Genomic DNA, 13,868 nt, shown 5'->3' with positions numbered 1-13,868 from the left:
GGATTGTAGTGTTGGACTATTGATCGGTTATGACTGCTCCAGAGCCTTGATTCCAAGAGAGGTCATTACTGGAGGTGACTATGAGCCTTATGCTGTCAGAACTGATCTCGGCTGGAGTATTGTAGGAAGAGCAGTACAATGTGTAACTGCAGGAGATGTGACAAGTCTTTGTCTTCGAGTATCTGTCAAAGAGTTACCACCCAAAACACCATCAGCCATCATTGAAGTTCTGAAGTCTAATCCTGCAGACACAAAGCAGGGAAAAAGGGATATCTCAAGACGACATTCTCTTTCAGCAAGTCTTAAAAGGAGGCCTCCAACAAAATGAGCGCGGCCATTGTGAAATGCCTGTTCCTTTCAAAGCACAACCTCACCTCCCAGACAACAAAGTGCTGGCTTTGACACGACAGAAACGATTTAAAAGAAAGCTGGACAGAGAGGACAAGTTCAGAAGTGACTGTCTGAAGTTTATGAAGAGTGCTTTGAAAGATGATGATGCAGAGAACGTAGACTCCAACTCGAAATTCGTAGAATACCGGAAGGAGGTGCACTTATTTGGAGTGTCATCTTCCCTTAGCTGTGCCAACGATGCCATGGAATAAGATAAGATATCCTTTATTTGTCCCGCAATGGGGAAATTTACAGTCAGAGTTCAGAAAGGAAAACACTGGGCAGGGAGAGGGAAAAAAACCCACGCTCGAACTATCCTCTTCTGAGGATAATTTAAGTCCAGGATAAAAAAAGACCCAACCACATAAATAAGCATATGACAGTTACAACAAGTCACAAGACATAACATGTAATGAGAGGGCGGATGGATGGGAAGGGGGGGGGGGGGGGGCGACCGCGACGCAGCTTAACTGACCAGCTGCATGGTCACCGAGCGCTCTGCTGATAATACTACGTCACGGGGGGAAAAGAATCGGAGCGATAAAGACGGTGATAATAAGGATGTGTATGCGCGTGTGATTGTCCAGTTGTGTATGTGTATGCGTGTACAGGTCATAGCTGCTTGGTCGAGGTCTGCTCATCATGAAGACAGTCCCGGTTTATCAGTCCATGGCCGAGAAGGAGGGGGGTGATGGTGGGGGGGCACTAGCTTCCATGCAAACTTCCATCCAGGGGAAAGGGTCCAGATAGTGTTGTTTGTTTTGGAGGGACGGCCGCCAACAATTTCAGACAGCCTTGAGTCCGTGGCCTGTATCTCTTCACTGGCACCGATCAGCCAAATCCGCAATCTCTTTCCGCAGCGCGGATTCCAACTTCTCCATGTTGTTGTCGATCGTACGTAGTCTCTCCAAAACCGCATCTATATTGCAGTTGAGCTCAGTCACCGCTTGAGTCTGAGTGTTGGACATTCGCGCCAAACCATACAGAATGACCGGCAGCTTCTTCACTTCCAATAAAGCCGCTCCCGTCGGTTGAATTTTGCGATAAAACAGGAAGCTGCTAACACCAAACAGCAGCATACCTGCTATCAGAAGGCCGATAATGTAGATGTCCTCCACATCCTCAACGGACAGTATTGACAGGCACACCATTCTCCACTTTCTCCATGGATCAAGGGCGTATCCGGCAGCAAATGTCCCCGAGGGGCAAGCAGGCTCCCCACTGCCTGCTCTTTTCGTCGAAAAAATTTTGTCGATTGCATCGAGAGACCAGCCAACTAATTCCATGGTTAGTTCTTCGGATGAAAATACGGTAGGAGGCTAGGAAAAGTTAGACAAAGACAGCACAAAGACTAAGTGGCGAGCAAGGAGAGGGTGGGGGTTGAGGGGCATGAGCTCAGCAAAAAGCGTCCGCCTTCGTCGAGAGCCAAGGATATGTCTTGCCATCCATAATGAGAAACAGTTCCCCAATGCAGCTAGTTTCATGAATAAGAATTTCTGTGTTGATGACAGACTCATAAGCGTGGAGTCAGTTGCGGAGGTGAAAGATCTTATGAAAGAAGCCCAACCTCCGTGTGCAAGAGGAGACATAAACTTCCACAAATTCCTTTCCAACAATCTAGAAATGCTCAATTCAATCGATGTAGTAGAATGTGCTGAGGACGCAAAGAATGATGATTTCAGGCCTGATGAATTAACAGTGCAAAGAGCGCATGAAAAAAGTTGGAAGATCAAAGGTGACAGTTTCTCCTTCAAGAACAAAAGACCCCCGACACAAAGAGAGACTCTTGCCGTTGTAGCTTCTTCGTACGACCCTCTTGGTTTTCTAGCCCCATTCATCTTTGATGGAAAGTGGATACGACAAGAGATGCGTGAGGGTGGTACAGGATGGGACAATCCACTACCTATGGACTTGAAGTTAAGGTGGGAGACTTGGCTAGAGGATTTGGAGAACCTTGATAAAAGTGAGAGTCCAAGATGTTTTATACCAGACACGATTGGCAAAGCGAGGGTGGTTCTGGAGTATATTAAAAATGAAGCCAAGCGATTCCATGTTTTCGTCGCAAGTCGGGCCCAGAGAATCCAAGAAAATAGTGATGCAAATCAGTGGCACTACATTGACACAGAAAACGAAACAAAACAAAATCAACTGAGTCTGCAAGCAAATTTGAAATTCAAGACTCTCCGTTATTGCCCTGCGATTGGCTGGCGACTGATTCAGGGTGTCCCCCGCCTACTGCCCGAAGACGGCTGGGATAGGCTCCAGCACCCCCCGCGACCCTAGTGAGGATCAAGCGGTTCGGAAAATGGATGGATGGATGGACTCTCCGTTATGACTGTCAACATGAAGACGGACAAGTGAGAAAAGTAACTTTACATAGGAGAACGAAAATTAGGAAGAAAGGGAGAAGTTAGGAAGAAGGTAGAGAGCCTCAATAAGCCTTCCGTCGTTCAAAGAGCTGTCCAGAAGTTAGTGGTTCTAGTTAAGGTAACTAGGGAGAAAGCATCAGATGCTGATGAAACATATTTCTAAGTTAAGGTGTCAAATATTCAATCTAGAATAGGCCAATTTTTTTAGAATATGTAAATTCCATTGTTTGTTTGAATGACATTAAATTTGTCTCGTTTATTAAGGACACATCAGAACAAGGGTGAAATTACTGTTGATTATTTTCAAGAGTGTAAAGTAATTTTTCATTTACAAATGTTACACCAACAGTAATTTGGTGGGAGTATAACTGGCGCCATGACTGAGTTGTTGGCGCCATGACAACGAAAATACAATTTATTTTAGGCTTGTTGTTTTGCAAAAGTATTTTATATTTCTATGTGAATTTTTATATTTGTTTTTTCTTTAAATCCTCTGAATATGTTATTTGGAATGTGTTAAGAATCACTTCCGGGTCACGTGCCGTGGCTAGCGAGGAATGAGAGAAAGATCGAGAAGACAACTTGAGAGAGAGACAGAGACAGAGCTTCAATTTTTATTTATTTATTTATTCAATTTAATCTGATCTACTTTCGGTTTACCAAGGTGCACGCGGTATGTCATTTTGTGTTTATTTATTTTAATGTCTTGTTAAAGATATTGTAATTTTGATGTTGTTTGAAATGTGTTTTAGTTTTCACAGTGTTCCACGATTAAACGTTTTTGGACATCAGTACGAGGCGTCATCCTTGACCGGGGTATCTACCCCGGTCAAGGATGCTTTGAATGACAGGTTGCATATGTATGTAAAAGGTCGCACTATGAATTCTATAATCTGTTTTGCTATTGTCATATCAATATTAAAGCAATCAGTTGACGTTTTACTTTTAAATGTTTTTACAATGTTTAATATTTCATTATGATTCACAGCAGTAAGAAACATTGTGGAAGAGTTTTTTTCTATGTATTTATCTATTTCGAAAGAATTTATTGGATCAGGAATTTGTTTTGCTAAGTTACTGCCGATATTAACAAAATACTCTTTAAATTCCTTTGCTATTTCTGCAGTTTCCTCAATAATGGTATTTTTCGCTTTCATAAAGTACTCCGGATAATCTGCTTTTTTAGAGATATTTCTAATTACATGATGTAATATTTTCCATATTTCTTGAGTGTTGCTTTTATTTTGCTCTAATAATGCATGAAAATGGTCTCTCTTCCTAGTTCTTATAATATTTACTCATTTGTTTTTATAGGTCTTATATTTTGTTTCAGCTTCTTTGGTTCTGAATTTTAGAAACAATTTGTATAAATTGTTTTTCTTTTTACATGCATTTTCTATGGCTTTTGTTATCCATGGCTTACTTTGGTCTTTGTACTTTTTGGAGACCTTAATTACTGGGAAAAACCAATTAATTAATTCCTGGGTTAATTGGTTCTGGAAGATTTTTTTTTTTTGTATCTTGAAATGTTTTTTTGCGTACACAAGCAAAGAAAAAAACTGATTGCAGCGACTACAAAAGTAAAGTCCTAAAATACAAATAAATTTGTAATGATTTTTTAAAATAAGAACATTTTAGTTGTTACCAAATACCCATATTAATAAAAATAAATCATAAAAAAATCATAATAATTAATGCCACAACAATGAACAAATAAACATGGTTGATCATCTGAAACTATACACTTGGCCTGAAGTTCCTCATACATATTGAAGCATTGATCCTGTATTCAGAAATACAAGACAAAATATCCAGGGATTCTACAGTGAAATAAAAATTTGAACCAGGGTACAAACATTTTCTAAATTATGTTATTATGTATGCCTGCCTATATTTACAGGTACTGTACATGAAATTTTCATGATTAATATTGCACGAAAATTATTGTATGATCTGAAAATTGTGGTGGAGTTTTTAGCAGTTAGGCAAGGCAATAAAACAGTATGAAAAAGAAATTGTTTTTTGGTCTCTTCTCAGTGAAGGTGGTTTTGCTCTGGTTTCACAGAGAATCTTCAGTGAAAGATTCTTTGCTGAAAAGCAGGTGGCCACAATAAACAACAAAAACATTATGCTGGTGTATGCTAATATATTATTTTCCATTACATGATGTATTGTCTTGAACAAAATATAAAGCTCAGAAAAATATTTTTGTTCAGGTCAGTATCTGTATCTGGACTGTGCTTGGATAGCCCAGGTGGTGGTGTGTGCCCGAGTTCTGGTCTCGCTCCGGGATTGCGTGTGCGTGCGCGTGGGCGCGTGTAAATTGAGGGGTTTGTTGTTTTTCATGGATGGGTCTACTTTATGAACGGCAAAAGGAGAGATGGATTCTGTCGTAATGTGGGTAAATAAGATGCAGTCGGTTTCAAGCAAGCAATAGTTTATTCTCGACTTGGCTCGAGCAGTCGTTGCACACACGTCTTCCTTGGTTTCCTAAGCTAACGACATTTTTCCCCGGCATCCATACTGTTAGGGCTTTCAAAGTAGAGCATAACAGCTATTACCACATCTCCCTTTCAAGAACACTGAACAGACAAACAGTATCTGTGGAAGCAAATATTGTTAACCAAATTCTGGATATTCAACAAACATACTTTTCCACAACTTTGGATATTCAACAATCCGTCTGTTTCACCTTTTTTTTTTCACAACCCCCCCCCCCCCCCCCCACAGTTCACAAGTCCAGTCTGTGAGGTTCTCGCACCACTCTGCCACACCTCGTGGTATGACCCTGTGTGTGTGTAAGGACAGGTGTGTGACGGATGGTTGTGTGGCCCTCGGGCGGTGCTGGACGTGATGTGGGGCGTTCTGGAGAACCCACTGTAGGCTCATTTGGTTGTGGTGCAGTGCTGGGTGTCAGTGTGTTAGGTGTGTGTCGAACAGTCTCTGGAAAAGGGACAAGATGGTGTCTATTCCTCCTGAGGGTGCCTGAAGGGCTCTCCACGACGTATGAACGTGGGGTTGAGTGGGAGGAAACCACTGTGCCTTGAGACTTTGCATCAGTGATCTACACTGGTTGTCCTGGAGTGAGTTGACTCAGACCGCTCACACGGTGTCTGTCGTTGAAACTTGCAGTGTCTTTACCTCTCTTCTCCCTTTCTTTCGCTGCAACGACATTGCCGTCCGGAAGCTCTGGGTCGAGAAGAGAAGGATTACGGGGCATTGGGGTGTGCAGTCTTCTGCCCATGAGGAGTTGTGCAGGACAGGACCTGTTTGCGATCGGTGTAGCTCTATACGCCAAAAGAGCCAGATACGGATCCTGAGCCTTCTTTAGCAGCTTTTTCACAGTCTGCACGTGACGCTCCGCCTCCCCGTTACTCTGAGCAAACCCAGGGCTGCTAGTAGTGTGGGTGAACCTGTAGGCTGCAGCAAAGTCCTTGAACTCTCGACTGGAGTATTGAGGGGCATTGTCTGAAACAAAGATTTCAGGCACTCCGTGACTAGCAAATATCGATTTGAGATGCACAATAATATTCTGAGATCGAGTGGGAGTTAGTTTGGCAATCTCTACAAACCTAGAATAATAGTCCACTACTAGCAGGTAGGTCTCGTGGTCGAGTGAGAATAGAGCAGAACCTACTTTTTGCCAAGGTCTCTGTGGGAGTTCACCGGCTATCAACGGCTCCACAGGGTTGGCACGCTCTTTGATGCATGTGGTGCAATTTCTCACCAGCTCGTTTAGTTGGCTGCTCAATCCTGGCCACCATACCGCCTCTCTGGCCCGCTCCCAGCACTTGGTCACCCCCTGGTGTCCCTCATGTATTGCGTCGAGGACAGAATTGCGCATTGCTGTGGGAATAACTAGTCTGGAGCCTCTGAGCAGTAGCCCATCGTGTACTGTAAGCAAGGCTCTATCAGGCCAGTAAGCCTTAACTGGAGCTGTCAGCTTGCTGCTGTCAGGCCATTTGTGGCCATCAGGCCATGGTCATGAGACCGATGACCGTGGTGTCGTCTGCAAACGTTATGAGTTTGACAGCTGGATCTGTTGAGGTGCAATCGTTTGTGTAGAGAGAGAAGAGCAGTGGAGAGAGGACACATCCCTGTGGGGCTCCAGTGCTGGTGGTGCGTATTGTTGATGTTGTTGCTCCCAGTCTCACCTGTTGTGTCCGTCCCGTCAGGAAGCTGAGGATCCACTGGCAGATCGTAGGGGACACACCGAGGTGGAGAAGTTTGGGGGTGAGGAGTTCCGGGATGATGGTGTTGAACGCAGAGCTGAAATCCACAAACAGAATCCTTGCGTAGGTCCCTGTGCTGTCGAGGTGCTCGAGGATGTAGTGCAGACCTATGTTGACTGCGTCTTCCACAGACCTGTTTGCCCGGTAGGCAAACTGGAGAGGGTCCAGCAGGGGTCCAGTGACGTTCTTTAGGTGGTTCAGCACAAGGCGTTCAAAGGACTTCATGACCACAGACGTCAGGGCGACAGGCCTATAGTCGTTCAGTTCCGATGTTGCCGATTTCTTGGGAACTGGGATGATGGTAGACTGTTTGAAGCAGGATGGGACCTCACACATCTCCAGGGATCTGTTGAAGATTTGTGTGAAGACCGGAGCCAGCTGGTCAGCGCAGACTTTCAGGCAGGAGGGGGACTCTTTGTCGGGCCCCGCAGCTTTCTTGATCTTCTGCTGCTTGAAGAGCCGTCTCACGTCCTGTTCGTGGATCTGTAGTGGAGAAAAAAAGGATGGGGGGGGGGGGGGGGGTAGGTAGAGTGGTTTCTGGGAGAGGTGGGTGTGTGTGGGAAATGGGGGTGTCCTTTTCAAATCGGCAGAAAAACATGTTTAGTTCATTAGCAAGACCCTTATTGTTCACTGTTTGGGGGGGTGGCATTCTATAGTTAGTGATTGCTTTCAGGCCATTCCATACAGATGCAGAGTCGTTAGCAGAGAACTGCTTTTTCAGCCTCTCTGCATAGCTTCTCTTAGCGATGTTAATTTCCTTTGTCAATTGGTTTCGGGCGTGTTTGTACAGTGCCCGATCTCCACTTCTAAATGCAGCCTCTTTCTCTTTCCTGAGTTGCCTGAGTTTGGGAGTAAACCATGGCTTGTTATTGTTGAAGGAGCGGAAGGACTTCGTTGGTACACACATGTCCTCACAGAAACTGATGTATGATGTTACAGTGTCTGTGTATTCATCCAGTGTGCCCGTTGAAGTTTCAAAGACGCCCCAATCAGTGCAGTCTAAGCATTCTTGTAGAGCTAGCTTTGCTTCATCTGTCCATTTTTTTACAGTCTTAACAACTGGTTTAACACATTTGAGTTTCTATCTGTATGTAGGTATTAAGTGGATTAAATTGTGGTCAGAAAGACCCAAAGCTGCACGGGCGACCGATCGGTATGAATTTTTGATTGTTGTATAGCAGTGGTCTAGAATGTTGCCTTCTCTGGTGAAACAGTCGATGTGCTGCTTATATCTGGGAAGTTCACGGTTAAGATGTGCTCGATTAAAATCGCCCAAAATGATCAGGGGTGACTCTGGGTATTTTAGTTCGAGTTTGTTGACTTGTTCGGCTAGCGTTTGTATCGCCGTGTTAGCTTGTGGCGCAATGTAAACACCGACTAGTAAAAAGGAGGTGATCATGGACATGCGTCGCTGAAAATGTTCTGGGGCTGACGCAATGCCGAAGGGCAATCTGATAAAGCGGAAGCGGCCAAAGGGAGTTATGAATGTGGTGTATAATGACAATTCAGAGGACAACGGGATTTGCCAGAATCCTCTATTGGCATCCAATTTGCTGAAGACCTTAGCTCCTGCCAGGGAGCCGATAGTCTGCTCCACAGACGGCAGTATGTATCTCTCTCTGCTTCGTTGAGGCGTGTGAGGTCGACGCAGATGCACACTGAGCCGTTCTTTGTGGGCACAGGAACTATGTCGGAACACCAGTCCGTTGGCTCTTCCACTCTGGATATGACACCAATATCTTCCATTCGCTTGAGCTCCTCTTTCACTTTTCCAAGTAAAGGGATAGGGACTCGTCTTGGTGTGGTCAAGGAGTAGGGAATGGCGTCTGGCCTGAGCTTGATAGTGTATGGCTGCTGCATCATTCCTAAACCCTGACACACTTTTGGGTAGGCGTCTTCCATTTCAGACTTGTCTATGGTGTCTGATCTGTAGACTAGTTTAAGCTTAACGCTTGCTGGTCTGCTTAACAAGGCTACACTTAAGTAATTGACAACATAAATCTCTTCTTGTATCACTCGCTCCCCCTTGCATAGTTGCTCACTGTATCTGCCTAACACAGATAGGGGCATTCGACCTGGGCCAAATAGTGGTCTGTCGGTTCCGACTAACTGAGAGGCGCCCTCTGTAATGGCATGGTCGATATGGGCCGGAATAACTGAGACGTCAGCTCCTGTGGTAATCTTAAATTTTACTTTGTGGTTTCTAATAGTCCTCTCCGTGAGCCGTCACCTTACCGTGGTAGAGGGGTTTGTGTGTCCCAATGATCCTAGGAGCTAAGTTGTCTGGGGCTTTATGCCCCTGGCAGGGTCACCCATGGCAAACAGGTTCTAGGTGAGGGACCAGACAAAGCACGGCTCCAAGACCCCTTATGATAAAAAAAATTAAAGGATCTCAGTTTCCCTTGCCCGGACGCGGGTCACCGGGGCCCCCCTCTGGAGCCAGGCCTGGAGGTGGGGCTCGTTGGCGAGCGCCTGGTGGCCGGGCCTACACCCATGGGGCCCGGCCGGGCTCAGCCCGAAGAGGCAACGTGGGTCCCCCTTCTCATGGTCTCACCACCCGTGGGAGGGGTCAAAGGGGTCGGGTGCAATGCGAGCTGGGCGGCAGCCAAAGGCGGGGACCCTGGCGGTCCGATCCTCGGCTGCAGAAGCTAGCTCTTGGGACATGGAATGTCATCTCTCTGGCAGGGAAGGAGCCCGAGCTGGTGTGTGAGGTAGAGAAGTTCCGACTGGATATAGTCGGACTTGCCTCCACACACAGCCTGGGTTCTGGTACTAGTTCTCTCGAGAGGGGTTGGACTCTCTTCCACTCTGGAGTTACTCATGGTGAGAGGCGCAGAGCAGGTGTGGGCATACTCATTGCCCCCCGGCTCAGTGCCTGTACATTGGGGTTCACACCGGTAGACGAGAGGGTTGCTTCCCTCCGCCTTCGGGTGGGGGGACGGGTCCTGACTGTTGTTTGTGCATATGCACCAAACGGCAGCTCAGCATACCCACCCTTTTTGGAGTCCTTGGAGGGTGTGCTGGAGAGTACTCCTGCTGGGGACTCCCTTGTTCTGCTGGGGGACTTCAATGCTCACGTGGGCAATGGCAGTGAGACCTGGAGGGGCGTGATTGGGAGGAACGGCCCCCCCGATCAGAACTCGAGTGGTGTTTTGTTATTGGACTTCTGTGCTCGCCACGGATTGTCCATAACGAACACCTTGTTCAAACATAAGGGTGTCCATATGTGCACTTGGCACCAGGACACCCTAGGCCGTAGTTCGATGATCGACCTTGTGGTTGTATCATCGGATTTGCGGCCGCATGTTTTGGACACTCGGGTGAAGAGAGGGGCGGAGCTGTCAACTGATCACCACCTGGTGGTGAGTAGGCTCCGATGGTGGGGGAAGATGCCGGTCCGTCCTGGCAGACCCAAACGTATTGTGAGGGTTTGTTGGGAGCGTCTGGCAGAATCCCCTGTCAGAAGGAGTTTCAACTCCCACCTCCGACAGAGCTTTTCCCATGTTCCGGGGGAGACGGGGGACATTGAGTCCGAGTGGACCATGTTCCGTGCCTCTATTGTTGAGGCGGCCAATCTGAGTTGTGGCCGTAAGGTGGTTGGTGCCTGTCGTGGCGGCAACCCTCGTACTCGCTGGTGGACACCAGCAGTAAGGGATGATGCCGTCAAGCTGAAGAAGGAGTCCTATCGAGCCTTTATGGCCTGTGGGACCCCAGAGGCAGCTGACGGGTATCGACTGGCCAAGCGGAACGCAGCTTCGGTGGTCGCCGAGGCAAAAACCCGAGCGTGGGAAGAGTTCGGTGAGGCCATGGAAGCCGACTTCCGGACGGCTTCGAGGAAATTCTGGTCCACCATCCGACGTCTCAGGAGGGGGAAGCAGTGCACCACTAACACTGTGTACAGTGGGGATGGGGCACTGCTGACTTCGACTCGGGACGTTGTGAACCGGTGGGCAGAGTACTTCGAAGACCTCCTCAACTCCACCAACACGTCTTCCTTGGAGGAAGCAGAGTCTGAGGACCCTGAGGTGGGCTCTCCTATCTCTGTGGTTGAAGTCACCGATGTGGTTAAAAAGCTCCTCGGTGGCAGGGCCCCAGGGGTGGATGAGATCCGCCCGGAGTTCCTCAAGGCTCTGGATGTTGTGGGGCTGTCCTGGTTGACACGCCTCTGCAACATCGCGTGGTCAACGGGGAGAGTGCCTCTGGATTGGCAGACCGGGGTGGTAGTCCCTCTTTTTAAAAGGGGGGACCGGAGGGTGTGTTCCAACTACAGAGGGATCACACTCCTCAGCCTCCCTGGTAAGGTCTATTCAGGGGTGCTGGAGAGGAGGGTCCGTCAGGAAGTCGAGCCTCAGATTGAGGAGGAGCAGTGTGGTTTTCGTCCCGGCCGTGGAACAGTGGACCAGCTCTACACCCTTAGCAGGGTCCTCGAGGGTATGTGGGAATTCGCCCAACCAGTCTACATGTGTTTTGTGGACTTGGAGAAGGCGTTTGACCGTGTCCCTCGGGGAGTTCTGTGGGGGGTGCTTCGTGGGTATGGGGTACCGAACCCCCTGATACGGGCTATTCGGTCACTATACCACCGATGTCAGAGTTTGGTTCGCATTGCCGGCAGTAAGTCGGAATCGTTTCCAGTGAGGGTAGGACTCCGCCAAGGCTGCCCTTTGTCGCCGATTCTGTTCATAATCTTTATGGACAGAATTTCTAGGCGCAGCCGAAGCGTTGAGGGCGTCCGTTTTGGTGGCCTCAGTATTGCATCCCTGCTTTTTGCAGATGATGTGGTGCTGTTGGCTCCTTCAAACGGGGCTCTCCAACTCTCACTGGAGCGTTTCGCAGCTGAGTGTGAAGCGGTTGGGATGAAAATCAGCACCTCCAAATCTGAAACCATGGTCCTCAGTCGGAAAAGGGTGGAGTGCCCCCTCCGGGTCGGGGGAGAGATCTTGCCCCAAGTGGAGGAGTTTAAGTATCTTGGGGTCTTGTTCACGAGTGAGGGCAGGAGGGAGCGAGAGATCGACAGGCGGATCGGTGCAGCGTCTGCTGTGATGCGGACGTTGTATCGGTCTGTCGTGGTGAAGAAGGAGCTGAGCCAAAGGGCGAAGCTCTCAATTTACCGGTCGATCTACGTTCCAACCCTCATCTATGGTCACGAGCTATGGGTCGTGACCGAAAGAACGAGATCCCGGATACAAGCGGCCGAAATGAGTTTTCTCCGCAGGGTGTCCGGGCTCTCCCTTAGAGATAAGGTGAGAAGCTCGGTCATCCGGGAGGGGCTCAGAGTCGAGCCGCTTCTCCTCCACATCGAGAGGAGCCAGATGAGGTGGCTTGGGCATCTGATTCGGATGCCTCCTGAACGCCTCCCTGGTGAGGTGTTCCGGGCATGTCCCACCGGGAGGAGACCCCGAGGAAGACCCAGGACACGCTGGAGTGACTATGTCACCCAGCTGGCCTGGGAACGCCTCGGGATCCCCCGGGGAGAGCTGGAAGAAGTAGCTAGGGAGAGGGAAGATTGGGCTTCCCTGCTAAAGCTGTTGCCCCCGCGACCCGGCCCCGGATAAGCGGTAGAAGATGGATGGATGGATGGATGGATGGTTTCTAATAGTCAAATCTGCAAACCATGGGTCTAATCCTGCATCTACCGAGGAATAAGGGAGTGTCCTCATTGCAGTCTGTCTCTACAACATGTACTGTTTTGGTAGACTAACAAACTTTGCTGTAATGGCCTCGCTTTCCACATGCGTGACATGTGACATCTCTAGCTGGGCATTGTGCTTTGGCATGACCGGATGACTCTCCACATCTGTAGCATGCCTGACCATCCGATGATGATGGCTGTGGCTTTGCTGATGAGTGCTTTGGGTGTTCAGGGGTCTTGTGTATTCATGGTTTTTGTTTTCTTCCTTTTGTTACTGCATCAATGTCCATCATGCCTCCTCCTCTGAGGTCGTTTTGCTGCTTTTTAATTATTTCTGACTGTCTTGCCATGTTGACTGCTTTTTCCAGCGTCAAATCTGCGTCTAGTTGCATCCTCTCAGATAAACTGGTGTCTTTCAGCCCCACCACGATGCGGTCCCTTATCAACTCGTCGCGGAGTGCTCCGTATTTGCAGTTTTCTGCCAGAGTATACAGTGTAGTAATGAATACGTCAACAGCCTCGCCTGGTTGCTGCACTCTCTGATTGAATTTAGCTCTCTCATATATCACATTCCTTCTGGGTACAAAGTACGTTTCGAGGTTCTTTACCGAGGTGTATTGCTGTCTCTGTGCGTCGGTTAAATCTTGCCCTCGCAGGATGTCGTCTGCTTCATCCCCCATGCAGTAAATTAGCGTGTTCACCTGGTTAGCATCTGTGCTAAGATGAAGGTTGCTGGCCAGTCTGAATCTCTCGAACCTGCGTATCCACCATTCCCAATTTTGAGGCTTTGAGAAGTCAAATGCTTCCGGTGGTTGTATGGAGAACGTAGCGCTCGGAGGAAAGTTGGCATTCGTCCGGATCTGAGGAGTTTGTTGCTGCCGCGGCGCTGCTGCGGCCTCGTTGTTGCCGTCTTCGGACATCGTTTTTATTTAATTTTTTTTCAGCTCCAAAAGTTGCTCTTCGTGCTCTTCTTACCGCTGTCCGACTTCTGACACCATGTCGTAATGTGGGTAAATAAAATGCAGTCGGTTTCAAGCAAACAATAGTTTATTCTCGACTTGGCTCTAGCAGTCGTCGCACACACGTCTTCCTAGGCTTCCTAAGCTAACAACATTTTTCCCGGGCATCCATACTGTTGGGCTTTCAAAGTAAAAGCATAACAGCTATTACCACAGATTCCATTTGAACGCAGTTTTATTGAAGGGAGAAAAACAACAACAACGTCTGCACTGCAGCACGATCGAAACA

The 13,868-nt window shown here is 48.0% G+C and overlaps 1 protein-coding gene across 1 annotated transcript; it reads right to left on the bottom strand.

Annotated features, from left to right (window-relative positions):
* Positions 1 to 236: 236 nt before the first annotated feature.
* On the bottom strand, positions 237 to 13,540 carry LOC147185900 (uncharacterized). The gene is made up of 2 exons (XM_086103861.1): positions 12,896 to 13,540; positions 237 to 242 (listed from the first exon to the last, which is right to left on the bottom strand). Exons 1-2 carry the CDS (start codon positions 13,538 to 13,540, stop codon positions 237 to 239), a joined length of 651 nt encoding a protein of 216 aa, XP_085959987.1.
* Positions 13,541 to 13,868: the final 328 nt, after the last annotated feature.

Source organism: Hippocampus guttulatus, chromosome 22 (genome assembly GCF_054856545.1).
Source record: "Hippocampus guttulatus isolate MCC_2025c chromosome 22, RoL_Hgut_1.0, whole genome shotgun sequence".
Classification (NCBI taxonomy): domain Eukaryota; kingdom Metazoa; phylum Chordata; class Actinopteri; order Syngnathiformes; family Syngnathidae; genus Hippocampus; species Hippocampus guttulatus.
The sequence above is the reverse complement of the archived record's forward strand: the minus strand, read 5'-3'. Positions and strand labels throughout refer to the sequence as shown.